This window comes from Sinohyriopsis cumingii, chromosome 9 (assembly GCF_028554795.1).
Source record: "Sinohyriopsis cumingii isolate HCF-2022 chromosome 9, ASM2855479v2, whole genome shotgun sequence".
Classification (NCBI taxonomy): domain Eukaryota; kingdom Metazoa; phylum Mollusca; class Bivalvia; order Unionida; family Unionidae; genus Sinohyriopsis; species Sinohyriopsis cumingii.
Window position 1 is genome coordinate 34,670,888 of NC_142969.1, and position 27,171 is coordinate 34,698,058.

The 27,171-nt window shown below is 35.0% G+C and overlaps 1 protein-coding gene across 1 annotated transcript; it reads left to right on the plus strand.

The window, feature by feature from the left end:
* Window positions 1–991: 991 nt before the first annotated feature.
* On the plus strand, window positions 992–21,210 carry LOC149791525 (uncharacterized). Its single transcript, XM_089969441.1, has 6 exons — window positions 992–1,033; window positions 7,933–8,035; window positions 14,107–14,284; window positions 16,091–16,295; window positions 17,126–17,245; window positions 20,487–21,210. Exons 1-6 carry the CDS (start codon window positions 992–994, stop codon window positions 20,757–20,759), a joined length of 921 nt encoding a protein of 306 aa, XP_089825567.1. The 3' UTR covers window positions 20,760–21,210.
* The last annotated feature ends 5,961 nt before the right edge of the window (window positions 21,211–27,171 follow it).

The following is a 27,171-nucleotide window of genomic DNA, read 5'->3' on the forward strand; positions in this document are numbered from 1 at the left end:
GGATAGTGTATTTGGGGTTTGTATGCGTTAGTGACGTTATGTGGATAATATATTTGGGGTTTGTATGCGTTCGCGTACGTTTGTGTGGATAGTTTATTTGGGGTTTGTATTATCTCCCTTCTGTGCTGATAGTATATTTGGGGTTTGTTTTTTCCTCTTCCCTCTGTGTGTGTGTGTGTGTGTGTGTGTGTGTGTGTGTGTGTGTGTGTGTTTTCGGGTACGTTGTTTAGATCTTATATTTGGTTGTTTTTTTCTTCTTCCTCCCGTGTGTGGATAGCATGCTTGGGGTTTGTATGCGTTAGCGACTTTATGTGGATAGTATATTTGGGGTTTGTATGCGTTCGCGTACGTTTGTGTGGACAGTTTATTTGGGGTTTGTATTATCTCCCTTCTGTGTTGATAGTATATTTGGGGTTTGTTTTTTCACCTTCCCTCTGTGTGTGTGTGTGTGTGTGTGTGTTCGCGTACGTTGTGTAGATCGTATATTTGGTTGTTTTTTCTTCTTCCTCCCGAGTGTGGATAGCATATTTGGGGTTTGTATGCGTTAGCGACGTTATGTGGATAGTATATTTGGGGTTTGTATGCGTTCGCGTACGTTTGTGTGGATAGTTTATTTGGGGTTTGTATTATCTCCCTTCTGTGTTGATAGTATATTTGGGGTTTGTTTTTTCCTCTTCCCTCTGTGTGTGTGTGTGTGTGCGTGTGTGCGTGTGTGTTCTGTAGAGAGTGGGGTCTTTATTTAACACTCTCCCCCTTAACTGGGGTCTCATCACGCAAAGACCCCAGTTACAAAAGACCCCAGTTCTGAAAACCATAAAAATAAAATCTACTATCCCTATTTTATTATAAAAAATAGTTATTAAAACTGACCCCAATTTCACCTTTTACTTCGCTATGATCTCACGCCGAAAAAAAAGCGTACCGTCTTCGGACCACAAAATTGGAAATCCCGTCTTTGCGCATGCGTGTCTTTTGTTTCCGGCACCATGCTATGGGACGTGGCGAGAAGAAAATTTCGGAAAATTTGGTGCAGGTAGGTGCTTCTAAAGTCTTTTGTTAATACGCTTTCATTTAAAATGTAATCTAACTATGTCTGCATTATTTTTTAATAAGGCTGATGCTCATTCAAGCGGAATAAATTATATTTTGATATTGATTTTGAACGGTTCATACTTTTACCGGCTAAAAACTTTTGCCGGGCGCAATATTATTTGAATTTGAATAGATTTCGTCGTTTTCGATCTGAAGAATAAAAAAACAATTTTAAAAAATGGTGGGTCAAATATTTATTACTATTGCTTTTGCAGCAAAAGAAATGCTATATTATATGCTGTTTATACAAAGAGAACAGTCCTAAATAGTGTTTAAGTGTGTCTGTTATGTGTTATACTGGTTAGAGACCAATTCTCGCCGCATACCAATTGTTGCCATAGTGATAATAACTCGTAACAGTATGGGAAGTTTTCATTCCTGTTAAGAAAATAAGAAGATTGATTTAAGCCGACATGTCCGAGAAAAAATAAGCATTCGGTAAAACCATTTAGTAAAGAAAATAACCAAAATCCCCACTTTAGCCCCTTACGCCTCCATTTACTGACGTGGGGAGTTACGTGGTACAATTAGCATACATAGGTCGACAATAACTATATCATAAAACAATACCTTAATGTAGGCTCCCGCTTTTATAGCAGACGCTGTAAAGGAGAATTACATCATTTCCAAAATAAAGCATCCTCAATTAAGAAGTAGACACTAATGTAACCTTACATGTTACATAATGTGTTAAAAAATCCCAGTTTGTTCAACCGGTGATTAAGTAAAATTTGCTTCATGGCAACCAGTGAAAATTGGAATTGAATCGGGCTTGCGTCAATTCTCCCAAATCTGAGTTTCTTTTGACCCATCCTAGCTACGATACCCTCGGTGAGGCTAAAGGTTATATATTAGTTCGGCACAGCATAGCGAATGATATCTGCGTCTGTTTCTGATTGAATCTTCACGTCATTGTCCGGCTCGTCTTGTTACTCAAATCACTCCAGTATATCCTCCTGTATGTTTCTGAGCCCTAAACAAATCGCGGAATACTTCATAAACAATGTGTGATTAAAAGTTCATTTACGCTTTGAAGAATCATTATACCTGTACCAACAGGGCTGAGCACATTTTTTTTTTAACCTCTAGTCCAGGACAAGTGGTTCCAGAAAATTCACTAGTCCCACCTTACTCGTCACTAGTCCCACCTTACTCGTCACTGGTCCCAAAATGGTAATCACTTGCTGAAATTTGATGAGACGTATGTGCTTAATCCATAGAAAAATAAAAATAAAACGATATACAACATAATTATTTCTTAAAAGAATTTAATTTTTCAAAAACATTGGTTGTTGTACATTTCGCTTCTTCAGGTTCATGTATATCTGTTTTAGCTGATGGATTTGAAAATATGTCCATGTATATGTCTGCCACCTGCACCAGCACTAAGCCAGCAGTTGATAGCTGTGTCTGGGTTAAAGTCCCCAAGCTCTGGGCCATTTGCAGAAATGTTCATTAGCATTTGTAAACTCTTTTGGTTTAAGGAATTTCTTAAAGAAGTCTTGGTTAAGTTCATTGAACTAAATCCTCGTTCACACTCAGAAATAGCTACCGCACATTCAGTATCCGTCTTACGTTTTATCCCTCCATTTTCAAACAAATTTACCTTCGCCGAATCGTTGTTGTTACCTTACTTGTGAAAATAATTTAGCAAACTCATTTTATCCACAGAGTAACTATCAGCTTGCTTGACAACTACTTCTAAATTTTCTCTTTTAAATACGAACTGAAACAGCTCATTAATTAGCGTAATTGTTTTGCTTCAAACACAATATCGCACATAGAAGTTAATCATCTGTATAATCAGTTTTAATTAAGGAATCATTACTGTCATTTAATCAGTTCATAAAGGAAACAAACACTGATGTCGTTAAAGTACCTTTCATTAATTTAATTACTCGGACTCGCTGGATTAAAATCATAGTGAGGCATACGTTATGATCTAGATCGAGTAAACTCATTGCAACAAAACCGCTTACAACATTGCTAATTGATCATACTGGCTTTTTTTGTTTGACGTGTTTTGATTTGATGATAATTTGGTTGCTTAGCCCAATATGCAGTCAAGCGGTAATAGGATGTAAATGTATACACGAAGAGGGGTAGAATGAAGTATTTAGGATGTCCAGAGGGCATGATTGGCCAAATAAAGGCAGATATAGTGATTAAAGCACGAACATAAGGACTAGCTCAACTTTCTTAAAAAGCACTTGTCCTGGACTTGCGACTTGGAAAATTTTACTTGTCCGACTTCAAAAATGACATGTCTGGGACGTCAGGCTATGGGATTTGCTCAGCCCTGTTGGTATATCTAAATTTTAAACTTTTCATTGCTGCAGACATTGTTCTGTGAGTTTATTTATGGATACCGCGTTTTGCTTTCCTTGTTTATAACATCATCTGTTTCGGAGTGGTTGATCACAGCAACAATGGCGATTATTACAATAAATAATCTTAATATGTATCAGTATTTTCTTCTCCTTAACATCGTTGTATTTTTTTTGGCATTTGATACAGTTTTGTTTCTAATATTACGTAAATATTAATTTACCAAAATTGAAATAGTTATCTTTTTGAAAATATATTGATTTCAATATATTATATTTATTCAGTACTGGAAATTAGGAAAGAACAAAACAGTGTCATTAAATTCAACAGTGAAATTGATATTTCATTAATGGGCTTCTATAGGATAAACAAAATGTGAAGTCGGCGGAGATAAGAAGTCCCCTTATTTTATTCATTAGTCAGCAACAAACAAGTTGCATCAAGGGTTTCAATTCACTGACATTATAAAAAAGTAAAGATATTTTGAATGGGTATAAAAGTGTAATAGGCAATTTGATTTGTTTTGGTCATTGTTATGCATAATATATATATTTATGGGATTTAGACAAGCTCAAAGCATTTTCTATACTTGCAGCAAAGTGTGACATAACTGTCAAGGAAACCTACGAAAACTGCATTATCAGCTTAGTGATATCAATGAAATACAATGGCTGCTCCGAAACTGATGTCATGATGATACTCAAAGACACTCATCAAATAAGTCTATCTTTAGAGGTATATTGATACATGTAGACTAGATTTGAATCAGTAATTGTTGGATGTTAACACCTTAAGTCTCCATTTTCTCAGTTGTTGACTTCTCACATAATTTGCATACACTATTAATAACTACATGCATGAGACATATCTAATTAACAATTCCAATGAACTGGACATGAATTACTCTTAAGTTAATTAAAGTGCATGTCAGCATGGTCATGTAAGCTCATTTACTCTTATTAATTAAATTAAATATTACTTATAATGCTACATATTTAGTACTACTATATTGTAACCTGCTAGGTCTTCTGGGTTAGCTCGAACCAGCCTGAGAATTATGAAATCTTTTTTTGCCTTTATTTAATTTCATGTTGGAGAAATCAGAAAATACATACATTCCAAATAATAACAAAAAAAATCATAGCAGTTTATAACAGTTTATTGATGTGGTTATTGAAAGATCTGGTCACTGCTGTTTGACCTGTGTCAATCATGACAATTTTGTCATGACATTTTTTGTGTCTACAAGTGTTGGGACACTAAAAGTGTTGTTTTTATTTTGTACATGCATGTAAATCTTGGGATGCAGAAAAAATACTTATCTTTTCATGTCTCAAGATTTACAGCCATTATGGTAACCAACCAAAAAAAGTAACATTTTCAGATATATACTTTGGCCCATGTATGAGCTGCCCAACCCCCTCCAGGCTTTTATTTTTTTCCAAAAATTATTCTGCTTATGCACATGTATATACAGTAGTTTAAATGTACTTTGCACATTATACAGAGTGCTTGTCGTGAGTCATGCTGCCAGTAAAGTCTTGTGGTTCTTGTCATGACGCTTCATTGTTCTTGACATAAATGGTTCTTAAACTAATTTTGATTGACCTTGGAACAATCAATCTCTCATAGTTTGACCTTGCATTCATCAAGGAAGTTTTACAAATGTGTGTTTAAATAAAGGCTACCTAGAAAACTGCAAATGGTTCATCTTCATTGGGGAAAAACTGGCTATTGACTGATTTTTCAAGTTTTGAAGTACTTCAGATTATTGGAGCTGGAGAAGTGTTCATGAATGTGCCATTTTGAGCCTGAAAATGATATTGAATTTGAGTTTAATGTACAAAAAACAGACGGAATACTGGTCAGTCCCCGATTCAGGGTGTCTTGAAATTTGCATGTACAAATAATGTTATCAGGTTATGTATATTTGTTTGCTTGCTTTTCTTAATGATTATATATCATTGTATATCTGTATTTTGTACTTGTCCAAAATCAAGTTAATGCTGTACCTGACCAATGACATTTATTTTTTAAACAACATGATACATAGATAATATTTCCTAAGATCATAGATTAAATGTTCAGATCATTATCGATGGAAGTAGACATTTTCTTGATTCAGAGTGAAAGACAATAGTTTTTCACTGGGAAATTTCTAAACTTGTGGACAACTTTAAATGTTTTTCTTAAAGGAAACCGGCCTACATCCTGGCTGTATTATTGTCTTAGCTTTTATATATTTTGTTTACTTGAAAAATTGTGCATATTTGCATTAACATCTGAAGCAAAATCGGTCTTATTGCTGTGTTCAGGTTTTAATTTGGTTGGATTTATTTCAAATTATTATTCACTGAAATTAATGCTCAGTAATATTCTTGAACTTCAAAATTAATTTGGAATTGTAGTGAATTCAGAGAACATTTTGGATTATATTACTGTGAAACATCAAAAGACTATTAGCACATCACCACACTCCAAGCCATAATCCAAGTTTTCTCTGACTTGGCACATCAACACATTCAGTATTGGAATTTATTTGGAATACCACTGGAATTGAATTGGAACATCATACATTTGGACTTGTTTTAGATACTGTTTGAGATTTAATTCACAATATTGTAAATTTTAAAATTTTTTGTTTAAATTTCACTTTGCATTCTAGGAAAATAAACTATTTGTTGAATTTGACACAACTTGTTGCTATTCACCTCACTAGGCGCTCAGCATTAAGAAATCAGTGTTAGGACTGGTTGGCTCGATATAATTATGTGACTGGGTAGGACTGAAAAACTGTTAACCCTTTCATCACTAAGTTACTTTGCAGGCATAGAGCCCTAAACATATTAAGAAACTTTGGACTTTTAAAGCAAAATGACCTGTGGATTTTGAAGTAACATAACTTAGCCAATTTTAAAGATATCTGGATGGATTAAGTATCAAAATAAAGGTTAAAAGTCAAATTGTATAACTAATTCAATAAAATTTGTAGATCTATTGTAACTTAAAATACAGTTGCAAACAGGTAACACAACAGGTAAAATGCAGAAGCAATTTTTTATTTGCCTCATTACATGAACATTATTTTCAAAAACTTCATCTAAATCAAGGATTTGAAAGTATTCCAGAGCTTTTCTGGAGCCATCTAACACTCTGGTGGGTCCACCTCTCCCAGAAAGCTGAAATAAATCCGGTTGTTTCGTCCAGAACAAAAACGTGGAGTTCACTCTTCCTCTGGTTCAAAACCTTCAAAGTCCTCTTCATCGTCATCACTGTCACCCACAAACACAGTCAAATGCCTGTCCAGATGGTTTCTCTCATTTTCAATCAACTGTATTAGGTCACAACAGCAAAATATTTTGGTAATTCATAATTTGACACATCATTCTCATCTTGCTTCGAATTCCACCATTTTGAATATAAATTCACCATTCGGAAAACATGCTCAAAAAGTGTCCTCTTGCCTCAAGATTTCTGGTTGTATTCAAGCTTAACTCACGAGATAATCCAAATATAATATCTCCATTACAGGAAGGAAGTTATTAGAGGTATCCCAAAATATATATAGTCGTGTACCATAGGGTTTATGGACTTACTTCCCCATGACCAGAAAACCGGTCTACAGTGATGAAAGGGTTTTAGCTACATTGAAAAACCAAATCACACACACACACTTGTTGCTTTTCACTCTTTTTTTATTGCTTAAAGACAATAGAGCCATAAGGGGCCATCCATTTAGTACGTACGCAAAAATCTGGCAAAGCTTGACCCCTCCCTGTACACATGCATACTTTTTTACCTACCCACCCCTGCGTACATACACTTGATGCAACCGCGAAACACCCCCCCCAGATCTATAGAATGGCCTATATTTAGTCCATGCAAAAACAATCAAGGATTAATAATATTAACATGTTTAATAAATCAGTCCACAGAATATCTGGCTGCATCAAAGAAATAAATGCATAACTTTAAAACGTTTGTTTAGTGTCGGCTAAAATTCAAACGCTGAGTGAACCCTGTCAAACAGGTTACATATTAGACAAATCATTGTCGAGGTTTCAGAACCACCCCATCCCGTTTCCTATGCATATGTACATTATCAGTGACCCCCCCCCCCATATGCAGGCATACACATTTGGGTTAACACCCCAACCCCACCATGCATACATACTAAATGGACGGCCCTAACAGTAGAAAAGCATAATTAACCCGTTACCTCATATATATGGCTTTTTTAGGCAGATAATATACCTTTAGCAAAGTTATACAGTGAAGTATGCTATACATAGAACACCTATTATTTTGTAACCTACTTGACTTCATACACATTTAAAGGGGCTGGGGGGCACGTGATTTAAAATAAGTTATAGCCCAATAAGTGCTATAGCCACCAGTTATGAAATCTTTTAGAAATGTAGACTAGTCTATTATGCAGATAATTCTGGATTCTGACCATTAGAAGATTTTAAGTTCAGTTTGACTCTTTATTGGACATTTATTTTGTTTTAGTCTGGCATGAGAAACCTTTCACCCAAAGAATGGGCCCAGTACTGGTGTGAAACGGGGCTGGATCAAGATGGGTTTGAAAAAAGATACATATCCAGTTATGTTGGTGAGTAAGTTTAAATTTATTTTGTATGTGACTAAAGGCAAAATAATATAAAACTCCATGGATCATTTAAGGCCGTGTGTGCTTTCAACACTAATAATGTGTCTTATCCATGTTCATGGTGATTGGGGTTTTGTGCAACTGAGTCACTATTCTGGGGACCCCAGTTTTAAGCATGTGCATACACTATAGGCATTTGGGACCCCAATTTTAAGTGTGTTATGGGACCCCATTTTCAGCTTGGTGTGTCTGGGATGATGGGACCCCAGTTTCCAGTTTTAACACTTTTTTTATACATTTGGATTTGTGATTGAACTTTTAGCACTATTCAGGATTTAAATCACAATATTGTATCATTTTTTCAATTTTCATTTTGTATTCTAGGGAAATAAACTGTTTGTGCATAAACGATGTGCATTTGGGACCCCAATTTTAACTGGCGTTTATGGGACCCCAGTTTCAGCTTTGTGTGTCTGGGATGATGGGACCCCAATTTCCAGTTTTAACACTTTTTTATACATTTGGATTTGTGATCAAACTTTTAGCACTATTCAGGATTTAAATCACAATATTGTACTTTTTTTTTCAATTTTCATTTTGTATTGATGGGAAATAAACTATTTGTGCATACGTTAGTCCCCCTCTTGAACGTACCCCCCTGACCAGCGGCCACCCGCTCCTTTCGGCCAGAATACGTTGGAACCTTGCAGAAAACTAATGTCGGAAAGACTCAGATAAACAATATCGTGAAAGATAAGGAAATAATTCTGCAGAAGTTGGAAGGTGAAATGGACGGAGAAAGGAAGATTGTTTCAGCCAGGAGATGTTTGTATCCTGATTTGAATGACAAGAAAAAGCAACAATTTTGTCAGTTGAATTGGGATATGAGGACTTTACCGCAAGTAACTGATGGTTGCACATATTTCAAGTGCGACACAATATTACGTGTTCTGTCCTTAGTGGAGAATCAGCAGATGTTAATAATGAAGTTTTTGAAGATTGGAACAAAAGACTAAATGATATATGCAAGGGATATGACAGCAAGGATATTTTTAATTGTGACGAGACTGTTTTCTTTTTTTAGACTGTTACCAACAGAGTGACAGATGATGTGATCTGTAACATAATGAAGACAGTTTTAAAACTATAATAATGGTTATTCATAACATTCTTTTGAAAATGATGAAACAGTTTGTTTTTCATTTATTTCACAACCTGCATGTGATATTTTAATGAAATTATTAAATGTTTTAAAATTAAATGTACTTGTGACTTTCTTCATATGTATTTACTATTCACATTTATCATCCCCCTCTAGAAAGGCCACCCTCATTATAAGGCCACTTCCCTGCTGCAGTAGGGGTGGCCTTATAAGAGGGGGACTACTGTACACAATATGCGTTTGGGACCCCAATTTTAACTGGCATTTATGGGACCCCAGTTTCAGCTTTGATGATGGGACCCCAGTTTCCAGTTTTAACACTTTCTTATACATTTGGATTTGTGTGCGAACTTTTAGCACTATTCGGGATTTAAATCACAATATTGTACTTGTGTACTTTCTTCATATGTATTTACTATTCACATTTATCATCCCCCTCTAGAAAGGCCACCCTCATTATAAGGCCACTTCCCTGCTGCAGTAGGGGTGGCCTTATAAGAGGGGGACTACTGTACACGATATGCATTTGGGACCCCAATTTTAACTGGCATTTATGGGACCCCAGTTTCAGCTTTGATGATGGGACCCCAGTTTCCAGTTTTAACACTTTCTTATACATTTGGATTTGTGTGCGAACTTTTAGCGCTATTCGGGATTTAAATCACAATATTGTACTTGTGACTTTCTTCATATGTATTTACTATTCACATTTATCATCCCCCTCTAGAAAGGCCACCCTCATTATAAGGCCACTTCCCTGCTGCAGTAGGGGTGGCCTTATAAGAGGGGGACTACTGTACACGATATGCGTTTGGGACCCCAATTTTAACTGGCATTTATGGGACCCCAGTTTCAGCTTTGATGATGGGACCCCAGTTTCCAGTTTTAACACTTTCTTATACATTTGGATTTGTGTGCAAACTTTTAGCGCTATTCGGGATTTAAATCACAATATTGTACTTTTTTTTTCAATTTTCATTTTGTATTCTAGGGAAATAAACTATTTGTGCATATACGATATGCATTTGGGACCCCAATTTTAACTGGCGTTTATGGGACCCCAGTTTAATGTTTGTGTGTCTGGGATGATGGGACCTCAATTTCCAGTTTTAACACCTTTTTTTTATACATTTGGATTTGTGATCGAACTTTTAGCACTATTCAGGATTTAAATCACAATATTGTACCATTTTTTCAATTTTCATTTTGTATTCATGGGAAATAAACTGTTTGTGCATACGTTAGTCCCCCTCTTGAACGTCCCCCCTGACCAGCGGCCACCCGCTCCTTCCAGCCAGAATCCGTTGGCACCGACGAGTTTGTGTTCAAAAGTAAAAAGTACCCCTCATGAAAGGCAACCTGCCTAACGCGACAAGCGGCCAGCATATTAGTGCAATAATATAAAATTTACCCCTCACAAGCGTATGCATTTTATTTGATACGTATCCAGAACTAGTATTTTATTCATAACGTGTGTTAAGTAATCCGATTTCTGTTTCCCGATGTCAGGTTTTCGTTACTGAAAGAAGTGTTGACTAAAGTACATGTACCACTGAGGTTAATATTATATCATTTACGCCTCACAAGGAGCCACATTTATTCCATAAAGCCGAGAAAGACTAAAATTTTAATCCATACAAAAGGGTTAGTACATGCAATCCAAATAGCCTTACAGCTGTGTTATCATAAGATGTCTGGTTTAGTCACTTCGATAATTGTTAAGATTGCAATTATTGAACAGTAGTAACAGCTGAGAAGTGGCAGCATTGATGTATAATACACAAGTCAGCAGGAAAATGGTTTGATAGTCTTTATGGCTTCTCTTAGTAAGATGTTCACTTTGATAATTAGTTGCTAATACTACTGACAATAATTGTCAAAATTACATCCTAACGGCCACGATGTCAAATCTGCGTGATGTTAAATGGTACATATCGAAGCCGTTTTGGCTTCACTGACTTAGTGTGAAGAAATGTATAAAAACAGTAGGGTACCGAACTGCGACTAACAAATCATGTGACAAGATCACTTACTTTAAAAACATGTGGCAATTTGTTTAAATGCACAAAAAATTGTTTTATCAGTTTTGTAGTTGGCAACATGAATAACTTACTGCAAAAAGATCAACATGTCATCGAGGAAAAGAAAAATCAGTTTAAAAGAGAAAGTGAAAGTAATTCAACTGACCAAGAGGTTCGGGGGGGTGTCGAGGAACCTTGCAGAAAACTAACGTTGGAAAGACTCAGATAAACAATATCGTGAAAGATAAGGAAACGATTCTGCAGAAGTTGGAAGGTGAAATGGACGGAGAAAGGAAGATTGTTTCAGCCAGGAGATGTTTGTATCCTGATTTGAATGACAAGAAAAGGCAACAATTTTGTCAGTTGAATTGGGATATGAGGACTTTATTGCAAGTAACTGATGGTTGCACGGATTTCAAGTGCGACACAATATTAAGTGTTCTGTCCTTAGTGGAGAATCAGCAGATGTTAATAATGAAGTTTTCGAAGATTGAAACAAAAGACTAAATGATATATGCAGGGGATATGACAGCAAGGATATTTTTAATTGTGATGAGACTGTTTTTTTTTTTTAGACTGTTACCAACAGAGTGACAGATGATGTGATCTGTAACATAATTATAAAGACAGTTTTAAAACTATAATAATGGTTATTCATAACATTCTTTTGAAAATGATGAAACAGTTTTTCATTTATTTCACAACCTGCATGTGATATTTTAATGAAATTATTAAATGTTTTAAAATTAAATGTATTTGTGACTTTCTTCATATGTATTTACTATTCACATTTATCATCACCCTCATTATAAGGCCACTACCCTGCTGCAGTAGGGGTGGCCTTATAAGAGGGGGACTACTGTACAGAATATACATTTGGGACCCCAATTTTAACTGGCATTTATGGGACCCCAGTTTCAGCTTTGTGTGTCTGGGATGATGGGACCCCAATTTCCAGTTTTAACGCTTTCTTATACATTTAGATTTGTGATCAGACTTTTAGCACTATTCGGGATTTAAATCACAATATTGTACTTTTTTTTTCAATTTTCATTTTGTATTCATGGGAAATAAACTATTTGTGCATACACGATATGCATTTGGGACCCCAATTTTAACTGGCGTTTATGGGACCCCGGTTTCAGCTTTGTGTGTCTGGGATGATGGGACCCCAATTTCCAGTTTGAACACTTTTTGTTTTTTCTTTCTTAAATTATTGCTTGTGTTAAAGCAGATACCTATTAAAAATGTCAACAAATGCCCAGGGATGGTGGCTATAAAATAATCACAATCCCTGACTAAAATTCCACAAGCCCGGATTACAATTAAATGCCTGTCGAGTACAGATAGTTAATCTTTTAAACAATACAAAGCAACTGTTCAAAAAACAAGCATGTGCGTATTATTGTCTGTCAGCCAATCTATTCCATTGATAAAATCATAATGAAAAGCATAGGTCAATTAACTAATTGGAAGGTTGAATTCAATGTGTCGAATATCTTAACATAAAGATGGTCTCCTATTTGATGGTACACACAGAAATGACATCATGAGCCAATAAATTGTTTGCCATATGTGTCCAGAATCAAATCCTCCACCCCACCCCCCCTTTTGCTGGCATGCTTCACAAAGAAAACTGTCAAAGAAAGAGTTCTGAAATTTAGTTTTGCTTGCTTTGCTTCCTAAATCACCTTCGAAATTTGAACACTATTCAAGCAACTGTAGTAATCAAGCTTTTCATTTTATGTATATGGGGTAAAATCTGACTTCAAAAGAAAAGTTGTTGCCATTCACAAACTTGTCAGTAATCTTTAATACAGTTTGCTTAAGCACCTGTTACCCAAAAATCAGACCCAGCATTGATGTGAAACTGGGTTCGACCAAGATGTGTTCAAAACAAATATATATCTGGTTATGTTGGTGAATAATTTGAATTTATCTTGTAAGTGGTTGAGACAAAACAAAATAATATAAAACTCCAGGAATCATTTAAGGCCTTGTGTTCTTTCAGCACTAGTCATGTGCTTTATCCATTTTCATGGTGATCACGTTTTGTTGCACTTGAGGCATTACATTCTGGGGACCCCCGTTCTAACTATATATGCATTTGGGACCCCGATTTTAAGTGTTGATGGGACCTCATTTTCAACCTTGTGTGGCTGGGATGATGGGACCCCATTTTCCAGTTGGAACACTTTTTACATGCATCTAGCATCTGTTTGATTTACCTTTTTTAGGTTCTTCCATTTTGTGACCTTTTTTGCCTGTGCAAATTAGCACAGTGGGATCACCCACTAGTCTTCAAATGCACCACATTAGCTATTGAGAGCCAGTTAATCATGCAATAGTGGTTTATACCTGACATTTTTGCCTTTTAATTGCCTTATTTAAATTGCCAGAAGGAGCTTTACATCAAATTTAGACATGACTGCTTACCATTTATGCATGTTACATGTAATGGGCGTATGCTGAAGTATTTATTTTTGTTCTATTTTCGAAACTTACTTGAAATCATATTTTTTTTTAACATAAAGTGTCAGGGGTTTTGGGAATAGAAATCCTTGTTTTAGCATTACATGCTATGTTATGGCAGGTCAACATCTTAAAAATAAATTTCTACATTTCATCAGCATAATTGGAGCTTTGTCAGGTAAAATTAGATTTTTTCAATAAGCTGGACGAGCTCCTCACTCATCTGAAATTAGAGACGTCCCAGGTGTCAGGCTATCGGATCTTTGAACTATGTATAACATCCTTACAAAATAATGCTTCATTTTATTACACAAGATATATCCTCGTAAAATTCTAGTTTTAAGCTTTGGTTATTAGGAACACCTTTGCATGCTTATTTTAATTTTTAATTTATTGCTTTTGCCTTTTGCCCATTATAGGTTATGGTGTCTTTGCAAATGTGGCATTCAACAGAGGTGATGTTCTACCTGAGTATGTAGGGGAAAGGATTGACACAGAGGCTGAGAGAAGGGAGAAAAGATATAGCAGGGAACAACGAAATCATAAATACAACAGATGTTATCTCTTTGGCTTTAAATATCATCAGAAGACACATTAGTAAGTTTCAGCTAATATAATTATTATATATCTGAGATTTAATACAGTTATCAGGGCTGAAACTGCAAGGATTTGTGGGCTAAAAAGTCTACAATTAAAACCTCATGCAGTGAGTACAGAGAGAAATTCAAATAGAAGAAAATTGCTGATAACACCAAAAAATTCTCCATGTGAGAGTAAATTGTTCCTTGAATCAGAACATAGCTTCGACCTTAAAATTGCATGATAATATGAGTGCTATATGTGGGAATATCTTTTTGCATGTATTATTTAGTGTTTAGCATAAAACAGGCTTTTTTTTATCTGTTTTAATCTGTTTTACATTGCAAATGAGAAATGACTCAATGTACAAATTCCAATTTCTGCAATTAGTTTAGTGAAAGTTGTATTGCTAGCTGGAAATTTGAATGGAAACGGAAACTATAATCAGCAATTAAGCTTTGATTCATTAATGTTTGCTATAAACTGCCACAATGCAGACATTGTAGCGATATGACTGAAAAATTGTTAAAGCTACGTTAAAAATCGTCATTAGTGTTTGCTTGCAATGAATACATGTTTTCACCAGCAGAGTTGCTCCATTAACCTGTGCAACCAATCAGGTGAAAGTGGCTTCTTCCCTGCATGCCATTCAAAACATGGTATAGAGTAGAGGTCATATCAGAGACAAAAAACAAATCCTTTCAGCCAAGTAAATTGTTTGGGAATTGTGTACTATTTGTTGTATATAATAGTTGCAATCCTTTAATTCAGTCTAAATTAGATTTTTGGGGGCATGTTTAAATTAACTGGCTGTGTGCATGATGTTGAAACACCTTTCAAGTTACACTGAAAGTCTCTTTGTGCAATTGTCTTTTAGCTAAACTTTTATACAATTTATTTATACATAATCCCCAAATTTAGCTGAATAAGAGTTAGTCCTTTTTCACAACTAGTAGATCTTCAGCACTTAACATATGGTCATACTGAGTTTGAAAATAAACAGAGAATAGCATCTGGTGGTACATTCATTTGATTTTTAGTCAGAATTCAAAAGAACACTTTTTCAGGATGGCTTTAATTAAGATGACTGAGATCACAGACTGATTTCACTTTACCAGGGTTGTGGGTGTTGGCAATAATAGACCCCCTTTTCCACCAAATATTAAACTTGGAAGAAGAGATCATGGGCTTATTATCGCTGATGGATATTCAGATTTTCTCTAGATACATGCCATAGACTAAGAAAATTTTGTATTCATTCTGCGGTGTAGAAAATTGCCTATTAACACTGGAAAGTATGATAGTGAAGTATTTTTACAGCCCATTCTGCATATATTAGGATTATTTAGGCAAATGCAGATGAAAGTGATTTAAGACTAAATTATAAGGACCATTCAGATGTTCTGAATTCAGTAAACAAACTCACCACCTTGCAGTGGTCCATAGCATCATTGAGGTGTAAAGCCCAACACTCTAAGAATTGCATTGTAAAGACATCTGCACTGAGACATAATTATGCATGTACTAAATTGAACTATTTCAATGCATTAAAGATCAGGCAAAAGGCCACTGGTGTCTTGCAAATCTGTCCCTTAAAATTTGATGTAGACAAGTGGGCATTGTAATTATAATTTAAAAACTTGTTATATGTCATGGGGTGGCTGGTATTCCCATCATCTCCTATTCAGTTCTAGGATCTAGGTTAATGTGACTTGACAGTTTTGTTTTAGTAGATAGCATGGACAGATCTTTGCTACGATTGTTGATCTATTTAAAGGATTGGAAGATGTAACTTTTTGTAAGTTGCATTTTCTTTTACTTAAGTATAGATGCAACATCTACAAGAGGACACGTGTGCCAATTTGTGAATGATGCTGCAGACCACACAAAATCGTGCAATGCACAAATGAAATTGGAGGTGTTCAATTCTTACCCAAGGCTTTGTCTCTTTGCAACCAGAAATATTGACAGTGGTGAGGAGTTTAGATATGACTATGGAGATGGAAAGAACTTGTACTGGCGGAATAAGGTAGCGCATTCATATTCATTTTATCCCCATCCCGCAAATCTTTGAGTGATATATATTAGGAAACTTCTTCAAAAGTTCATCATGTCTCTCTATAATTTCTTGATACAGTTATGGCATTCCAATGCTGATCCCTTCAGTTATGACCCATGTCCCTGTGGATGAGATGAGGCAAAGAAATTTAATGGCCCTTGGTGGCAGATAAGTCTTAAAGTTATACTGGCTGCCATGTATAGCCTATCTTATGCAGAGAAATAGCATTAAACCCCAAAGCAACAACACACCTTTACTGATTGACTGACGTAAGTTTTAATTTTGTGTTTGCATGAAACAGGAAACATTTTTTTAGTCTTATGAACATTACAAAAATGAAACCAGATGTTTATAAATTAACATAGCTTCTCTGTGAATGTTGCAGGTAGAATTTAAATTACAATGATCCCCCAGGGGGCCGAGTGGTCTAAAGTGCTCTCCTTTACTGATCCCAGCCACCACACCTCTGTCCACATGGGATCAAGTATCGACCTTGGCCAATGAGAGTCAGTGAGAAAGCTTTTCATTAGCTTCTCATGGGGTATGTGGTTCTTATAGGGGTTTTCCCAGGCTCCTCTTCCACCAATTATACTGGCCGCCATGTATAGTCTATCATGTGCTGAAAATGTCACTCAACCCCCCCCCCAAAAAAAACCCTCCCAATATCAAGAATGATCCTTATTTTTAAGGTCACCGTGGGATATTTTAATTCATATCAATCATAATTTAATAGTAGCAAGAAGAATTAAATAATACAAGTCTGTCATTTGTATCTTATCACATGAAAACTATTTTGTCAGATATTATTGTGCCAGAAGAAGAAAATGGAGATATTGCAAAAGAAGAAATTAAAACAGGAAATGGGCCAACGGAGCAAGGGGAGATCTCAGATGAACTTAAAGAGAATGCAGAAATTCCAGGTAAAATGTGATGATAATATAAAAATATTGAATTGATAATTTTTTAACTCATTGATAAGGATAGAACTTTGTGATGTCATGGTTAAGGGTTTGGTGATAGACTATACTTGAAGATTGATCGGTAAAATCAGATGAGCAAATCATGGATTGCAATTTTCATAATCTTATAGATGATTGTGGTAATATTGTTCCTTGGGATATACTGTTCAGATTTGCCATTATTTTTCAATGTGTACACAGCACAGAAGTGAAATTGATGTTAATTTTTTGCATTAAAAATGTAATTAAAAATATGTAGCTTCTGTCACTATAATCAACCAATAGATTTGTTAGATATTGTTGACTGGATAAACTTCAAATATCATTAAAAGCTGATGACTTTAATAATGTGTGTAATGTGTTTCTATTTTTGTACACTATTATTTAATGAAATTTCTCCAGGGTATATATGTAGATAAATACTTTCTCCATTTATCAATTTATGTTTATGAATAGTTCAAAGTTACAAAAAGCGGGACAGATGACATATCCAAGAAAACAGCTAGTTTACACTTTATCAGCCCTAATTTCACAATCTATTTTTAAATAAATATGAACTTAGAAAATTATTAGGATTTTTGTAATGTACAGCCATTAACAAAGTCTCTGTACTGAGAAGACGTTTGTGAAATGTCACATGCCTCTAATGCATGTATTGTTTTGGTAATGAGGATTGTTTTGCTTCCATTCTATTGTACAGTTGTTGTTTTGGGTCTAATGCCAATTTTCAATGCATGATATTCTATACATGGCAGTCATTATAACTGCTTGAGGAAGAGCCCCAAAACCCCCTGGTAAGAACCACCAACTCACTGGAAGCAACTGACATTGGCTGGACTCAAACCCACTCAGAGGTGAGATGGCCATGATTGGTAAATTTGAGTGCTTTAGACCCCAGGCCCCACTTTCATCCTGCATTTTGTTACTTAAAATAGAGAAGCTGCCAGGGTGCATGAGTGTGCAAATTGTGCAGAAAGTTTTGTGAATTTGAGCCCTTAGAAAGCAGTGAAGCGCAAGAACTCCCGCAAATTAGCTCAAGGATCATGTGTATACTCAGCATAGTATAGAATTTTATTCATCTTCTAACCCTTGAAGCATTCCACAAAACATAAGTTGTGCTGCTGGTCAAGATCTTGTATGCTTACTGCAATGTTGTTTTTCAGGTAGGGAACTATTACACATCTGGGTACTTCAGCTTGACATGAAGGGTGTTAAGCTTAATTGAACAGGTACATTGGGCTTTGAAACAAGCATTTTGCTATAGTTTTAACTTTGCATTCATCAAGGCAGTTATACAGATTCTTGTTTAAAATATGTGCCACCTAGACAACCCCACATGGCGGACTATCAACATGGTTCATCATTAGGTGATGATTTCCTTTTTGCAAATAGTGGCTGAAGTTGGTGATGATGACAATAATTTGAAAGTTTGAAGTATTTCATTACAGAGAATGTGTTACTGGAAATGATGTTGAATACAAGACAAATGTACATTTGGTTTGGTGTTGTTGGTTTTAACACCATTTCTAGCATATGATACACGGCAATCAGTATATTTGGTGGAAGAAGAACCACCAACCCATGGGAAGCTACTGCCAAGCTTTGTTACACACTCATGTTGGTCAAGCCAAAAGTTGAACCCATGCAGACAGATGTGGGAGAGCTGTAAAGAGGAGCATTTAGGTCACTGAGCCATCTGGAGCTCCCAAGTCCATTGTACATTCTGGATGGTCAAAAACAGGTTGAATAATGGCCATTCCCACCTATACCGCAGTAATTGAAATTAAATGTAGAAATGAATAATACCAAGCCTAGTTAAAATAAGGCAATTTAAAAGCAATGCACAATTTTCATTTCTTTTCTCAAGCAATTCAGCACTAAGTGATCTTGTGCTACATAAATATATAACACTTTAACCTTTTACCTCATATAATGTATGGCTTTGTAGGCAGTTGATACCTGATTTATACAGTGCAGTTTGCTATAAATAGAACATCTGTTACCTATTTGACTCCATATGTTCAACATCAATTTTAACCATTTTCCAGTTTTGGTATACATCTATTATGTATAGAAAGATTTAAGAGTAAAATCTGATCGTTATAGTTGTATAATTATTTTTCACAGAATGATTTTTTATGTGCTTTTAGAGAACTCATTTACTGTCAAGCATTTGAAGCTATATAACAAACCATAGCTGCCATTTCTCACACTCTAAATTTATCAGTTCTTTGTCTATGTCTCCATGACTAAATCACCTGAAGCTGATAAATTATAAATACTCACTGATGCTTACATAAACATCAGTGCCCTTACCTGTGTTATTGAAGCTTCAAAAGTCGTGATTCTGATCATGCAAACTCCAGAAAGTACTGAACAAAATCCGCAGCTTCGTTTTTGGAGAGTGGAAAATCTGAGCCAGTTACTTTAAATATCAGATTAGGACTAGAGCTTAAACATTGAACGTGTGATCTGACATAATGATCATTCACATCAATGAATGTTGTATCTAATGGGGTGTTTTCCATGAAGGTGGCACTATGAAAACCAGCCCAAAATGGCTGCCGTTTACAGCAGGCAACCAAATGTGCTTCCATGAGAATGGTGTAGAGGTATCAAAACAGGTCCATGTTAGTTGTTGTTTTACTTAATGGTATTTTAAAACTCTGTCCAGTATTAATTTAATATTACCTTTTTGAGCTGATTGTGATGGTTAAAGTTAAAATAAATTAGCTTGTCCATGTAGTTAACTTGCCCCCCCTCCCCCCCCCCCATTATCTTCTGCAGATATTTGTTGTGGCATGTGTGGCATCAATTGTAAAGAATATGAATTTTAGTTGCTGTTTCCTCTGGTTAGTAGAGACTTAAAAAATGGTACTAACATCTGCCTCGCTTGGCGTTCAGCATTAAGAGGTTAGTGTTAAGACTGGTCGGCCTGGTGTCAGGATAATGTGACTGGGTGGGACATCATGCTACATCCCTGCGGCATGATGCCTCAGTGCTAGACATCACTATAAACTACCACATTGCAGACATCGTAGCGATATGACTGAAAAATTGTTAAAGCTACGTTAAAAATCAAAATCATATGATCCTCTGGTTAAAAGAGCATCAGTCCCTTGTTTGAATTTTGTTTAAAGTTTTTCCTTAGTCTTATCAACATAATTATTTTGTTATCTCAGAAATCATTTATATTTTTCAGGTCTTGAATCTAGAAAGATATGTACCAGCACTATACCAGTTGCAGTATCAACAAAGAGACTTGAAAGTACCAAATCTAAAACTTGGCGAAGACCTTGGACAAGTCAAGAAAGGAATGCTGTGCTCCAGCACTTGGGTTGTTTCATCAGGATGCTCAAAGTACCTAGGCAAAAAGATGTACTTAATGTTCTTGCAAAAGAACCCTGCCTTGGATCAAGATCATGGTGAAATATTAAGGACTTTGTTTACTATCAGATACAAAGGGTCAGAATAAATATTAAGTTGTAATGTCATTTGCACAGCAAGTAATTATTTGTCTTTTAAGTTAAAAATGGCATTGTGCTTAGTTTTCAACATGTACACACATAAAAACTTTTTTCTGTTTAGCTTTACTTGAGTTTGCCTCAGGTCCAGTATGAAATTGTACCATACATCCTGTCTTCAAAAGCATTTGCCAAAGCACAATTACAATTTAGCTCAGTATTATTTAATTAATTTATACCATACAAATTTCAAACTTAACCTTGTTCTGTCGGCACAAACAGTTTCAATTTGGAAACTTAAAGTCATCAACAGCAAGTGCAGTGTTAAAAAAGATGACTTTTTTAGTAGATGGAGTTGCATGCATGATTTTGATATGGATGCTAGCATAATAACAAAGTTGGCACATCCAAGATACCAGCTGCTATATCCAGTAAAATTAAGAAAATGGGTATGAGAAAACAGTAAAGGATTTATCTGAATCATAAAAATGTAGTGCAGGTAGAATATAGAATTTAGCACATTTTTTACATGCCGAACGTTCCAAATTAGTGCAGTTTGAACAAAAAAATGCTGTGTAATATTTGTTTAAAATTCATAATTGTCATTTAAAATATCCATGCCTTGACTACATTTAATAGAGCAGGCAATTTAGATATTAGTATTATCATCATCATCATTAGTATTACTATAGAAAAGATGAAGAACAATATGTATATGCTTGCAAAAAAAAATTCAAAGTATTAATTAAAATATGAAGATTGCAGTAAAAACAATATTAAGATCAGTGATGAATACAAAATAAAAATGGAAATAATAGTGTAAAACAATGGCTGATATGTTTATCACAATTTTTAAATCAAGATACTTAATCAGATTTTTTAAAATATATAAATTTTCAGAATTTGTTTATCAGACATTTACACTTGTATTTAGGAATTTGTATTTGCAACAAAAATTATAACAATAATGTCTACATTATCATCTGGAACTCAGATGAGTTTGATAATGAGCAAAATCCACACATATTAATTAGGTAATCTTCCATCTGATTTACTAAACTATTTCTTATCTGGCCTTGATCAAACTTGAGACATTATTTTATATCATAAAGATGTTTGATGTTGATAATGAGCGAGATGTATGCAACTTAATGAAGGGATTTACATTTGATTGGCTAACCTTGTTGCCACGATGGATGTCATATTTCTGCTCTATGTTTGATCTAACTTTGAAGATAAAATTATATCAATAAGACCTCGAACAAGTTCAGTAAGTTCAATGCATATTATTGAGGAAGCATCTTGCATCTGATTAGTCAGGCTTGTTGTTATTCTAGCAACCATATTTCTGGTCCTGTTTTGAGCAAACTTGAAATTTCAGCTTGTATCATGCAGATCTTTGATGAAGATCAAAAGCTTGGACTGTACAGTACTAAGCGAGATCTATGCATATTTATGAGGAGTCTTGTGTGTGATTGGCTGAGATTGTTACCATTCTGGAGACCATAACTTTCATCGTACTAGAATAATGGGTTTACATTGTCATGATCTGCCGAGTTTTTTAAAATAAGATCCAAGCATTGATGGATTTTTTTATCAGATTGCACTTGTGAAGCCATAGTTATGACCTGTTTGGTTTATTATCATCAAGGTCTAAATGACTTCGTTTATGAGAAAGAGACTACCAGTACATTTAAATTGTGCCTTTATGTTTTGAAATAACCTCTGAGGATATCATACATTAGGTAAAATCAACATGATAGAAGTTTGGGAGACAGCTTAGATTGAATTTGTTCTCATATTGCTACATAAACTTGATTGGTGAAATAGTTATATAAGCCAGATGAGCTACAACAGGCCCACTTGAGACTTTTGTTAAATCTTGGTATATGCTATCTTAATATAAAAAATAAAGGTAGTAACTGACTTTTTATGTTAGGATTATTTTCACCAGCTTTTGCAGCATAAGCAAGTGATTATTTAGATGTAATGCATTAATTTTTGCTGGGTTTTTTTTCTGCTTTATTCCCTTTTATGAGTTGTCTGGTGCAATTTCAATATATCATTTTCAAGTGTATGAATTGAAATGAGTTTGTTTAACATTATTCCTTTAAAGCTACTTAAAAGCAATGTAATGTAATATTATGGTAATAAAGGGGTATACATTTTTTTCTCATATTTATCTATCCATACATAATAGAAAACAGCAACATCTAGATAGCTTATATGAAAATGCCTTGTCCAAAAATCTTTATTTGCTACTTGTCTTGCTCCAAGTCTGGGTCCTTGTGGTCTCTTTGCACAGTCCGTGATTTTATATCACCTGTGCAACATACAGAATAGCTTAGTGGTATAGTAATCCTGGTATCGGAAGCAACATTTACAGGCAGGTTAACCAAATTGTAAGAATTTTGTTTTCCTCCCATCCTATCAAGATCTATGCTTTTAAGTCTTCATGAACTCTGGTCAGTCTTATAATTGTAAGATTCTGAACCTTCCAAAGTTAAAATAGATTACAGTGATCAACATTTTTGCAATTATTACTTTGTTGCTTCAAGGTTTTCCTGAGATTTTATATGGATTAGTAGCTGCATATGTGGATATGATACCACCTGGGAACTCGGTCAAGGGGTACCTTGCATCAGACAAAACCTCACCAGAACACGATCACAGTGACCTATTTTTCTTGGTTAACCTGTGCATTATAGTTGAATGGCATAATTTGGTTTGCATACATGATACCTTCATGTTAATGAATTGGGAACAGTGTTCCTCACATTATTAAAAACTAATGCAGGGGAGAGTAAGTCACATTCACATTTATTTAAAAACCTATTTGTTGCTGCATTTTAACTTGGATGTTAGTTTTGAAAACTCTAAAAAAAAATGTGGAAATCTTGTATATAATTAGAGACATCATTTTAGGGTTTAATGATATGTGAGCTTTTCGAGAATTTGGCAGCAGTTTTGAATGAGTTTTGTTACTGACATTTTTATATCAGTTCGCAATCAAAATAAAATCACTGGAAATGGATCAAAAACTTGTTTTGTCAAAGTTTATCCATCTTGAAAAGTAATTGCACCACCATCGCTGCAATGATGTGCCTAGCAGCTGAAGCAAAAGTTTCAGTTTTGACATAATCTAAGGTGGTTCCCATGATGATGAAGACGTAAGCCATTACATAATATGTAACATAATATGTATGGCAAACATGACAACGCTGTGGATCAAAACACATATACATACATATAATCAGATTTTGGGGATTTTTTTTTATGCTGTTCATTTTAATTTTGTCAGTGGGAGATGGGATGTCCAGCACAACCATATTAATGTTTCTGCAACTGTGCAGCTGTGTGTATTTGAAATCATTAAAATCTGTGTTGGAAATTAAACATTTAGAAAATTAATCCATAAACAACAAGATGAAATATTTGTATTTATACTAAGTAGTTTGTATATATTTATAATACATATACAGGTATTTAGATTTTAGCTATACTAGTCGTAGACCAAAAGAGCTAACTAGATGGTCTGTTATCTTCTGTCTGTCTGTTAAGCACAAGTTTGTCAACAAGATTCCTAAACGTGTAATAGCCATCAAACATTACATGCAGTCATCCCAAAGTCTAGTTGGTCCTAAATGAAAATGGTACTGCTGAGGCATGACCATCTTGAAAATCTTGTTGCAACTTATCCTGAATGGATGGTAATATCAATACGGGGTTTTCACAAAAAAAACTCACGTCCTGAATGAAAATCATGCATGATGCAAAGCCATGCAAACATTTGGTTATTACCAGGTCATTTTGTGTATGGTGCTAAATGAAAATGGTGCATATCTGTTATCACTATCTTGTTATCGCGACTCCTCCGTAAAAAGAAAGTCATTTTGACCGGGGGGGGGTGTGTGACAAGATTAATTATGATATCTATTTGTCTTCATTAAAAATGTGCTGATCTGGCTTCAAATATGGCCATCATGATAGCCATCTTGAAAATCTTATCCTTACTCTTCCTAAATGAAATCTCTTATGGGGTTTCTCATCAGAAGAAATCTTATAAAATTTAGTTAGGCCTGAATATAAATTATGTGGGTATGATATCAATATGAAAACCAATGTGTCAACTTTGGAAATATTATTATCACTACTACAGAAGAATTTATATCCACATAGGGTTTTCATCAAAAGACTTCTTACGATATCCATACATGCCAACAATTACATCTTATGCCTGCTTGTATATGGGTTATGCTTTTTATGTACATTAGAAAATAAAATAAAAGTAAAGCAATAAAAAGTTGTTTTTATCATTTTTATTATCCTCTTTTTAATTCCACTCATATATTATTTGGAATTTGTCACGACGGCACAAAGCAGTCTCAATAGAATAAGTAAACTGTACTAGGTGACAATCGACGATAAAACTATTAGAATAGCCGAGTTTGAAATTGTGCTAGTCAAAATGGAAAACCATCAGCTCCGAGCATACACACGGAACCGGGGCATTAGCGACCAAAAACAAGTACACTGCTTTTAAATGGCTGTACTGAAGCTCCTTATAAGAATTTCACTTACAAGGCTACACGTATAGGTGTGGGATTTGGAAAAATAATCATCAATTGTATGGTTTCGTAATTGTTTGTTTGGTTACTGAATTAGGTTAATGTCTTCCCTCCCACACGACTTAGCATGGAGACCTCTTGGTAACGTTGCTTTGCGGGCTTGCACACACTCCTGTAAATCATGCAATCGAGCGTGATTCGAGGGTAAAGTCGTGGGATACAGAAGACTTTGACCTATATCAGTAACAAAGGTTCAAAAGCTGCATAATGATGCAACTCACGCGATCTTATGGGTGGTTTAGAACTAGTGCTTGACAAGAGAAAAGGTATATTATTGATAGGCATTGTGAAGTATCTTCATATTTTGCCTTGTCTGACCCTTTGTCGATCATAGGAACAAAAGTGTTGCATTTTGCAACTGTTTCGGCTTTTGGGGAAGGTATATATTCATTACGTCTCCTATGGTCCACAAGTCCTGACTTTAACACAAATTGTACACTTTTGATTACAGAAGTGTTCTTTGACTCGTGCTTGTGAAATAGCGTGCAAAAGATCACTTCAGTGTTTTCTCACTATATCTGAGCGATCAGAACAGATTCGATCATATACAGTTGAAATATTTTGATATCTTCAGGTTCAACTTTTCATCCCGATCACATTTCTTTCCCATATCCATGATGGTTAGTGCTGTTTTGGATGTTATTAATTGCTAAATAGTTAATCAGTCACGATTTACAACTGTCAAATTTATTTTATTGGACTTCTTTTGTTCGTTTGTTTTACTACTGAATAATAAATGAACAAACTCGTGTGTTTTGGTTACTTGACTGAATTTTACATTCTTATTGTTCTATCCGTAAATACTTTCTATTTTAATCAAAGCCGCAATGGTATTTATTGTTATAACTATATAATATAAAGCTAGATATACGTCATCAATCGATTTAGTTGATAAAAGACGATTGATGACGTTTGGCTAGGTAGGATATGCCAGCAGTTTAAAACAGAGACTCTGATGCCTGAAATAGTTTGTATGAGTGTAGATGGGATCATTTGGGCATGGCAGTGTAATCTTTAACCAAGTGTCATGATGGAAGGACTGAACTAGGATTAGAGTGTTTTGTTGTTGAGGGTTTAACGCCATTTTTCAGCACAAGATAGGCAGCACATGGCAGTCAGTACAACTTAGTATAAGTAGTGGTGGAAAGCCCGGTAAAAACCAACAACCTACGGGAAGCTACTGGCAAGCTTTCTCACAGAACACGACCGAGACAAACCCACAAGAATGGAGATCAGATGAACAAACTGTAAAAGGTGAGCCCTTTAGACAAATCGTCCACCTAGAGCCCCGATTAGAGTGCAGTTATGGCGGACAGTCAAGACAGTCTGACACCTGTGATACAAACATTTGCTTTAACATGCTTGTTTTGCTTGACAAATGGTTTGAAATTATTTGATTTTACAGTTGTGAAGTTAAAAATAACCAGAGGAATAATTTATGTATTTTGCAGTTGGTTAAAATAATAAATATCTTCAAATCACAAAATGACTAAATAACTTTAGACACATGAATCCGATTATGTATCATTATAATATTTAAATATGTTTTAATTGCCACAAACGAACTAACAAACTGGAGAAAACGAGAAAAGAAGCAAAAATACAATCACATCAAAAGAAAACAAAAAGTGAGTACATTATTAGCACAAACAGCTAAAGCAAAAAATTAAAAATATTGAATTATAATTTTTATGGAAATGTATTGAAACTGGGTAAGAAAGGATATTTAAAAAAAAAAAAAAATTAAGTAAATTCATTGAAGAATATTGGTGCAGACTTCAAAATAATTTGTTGA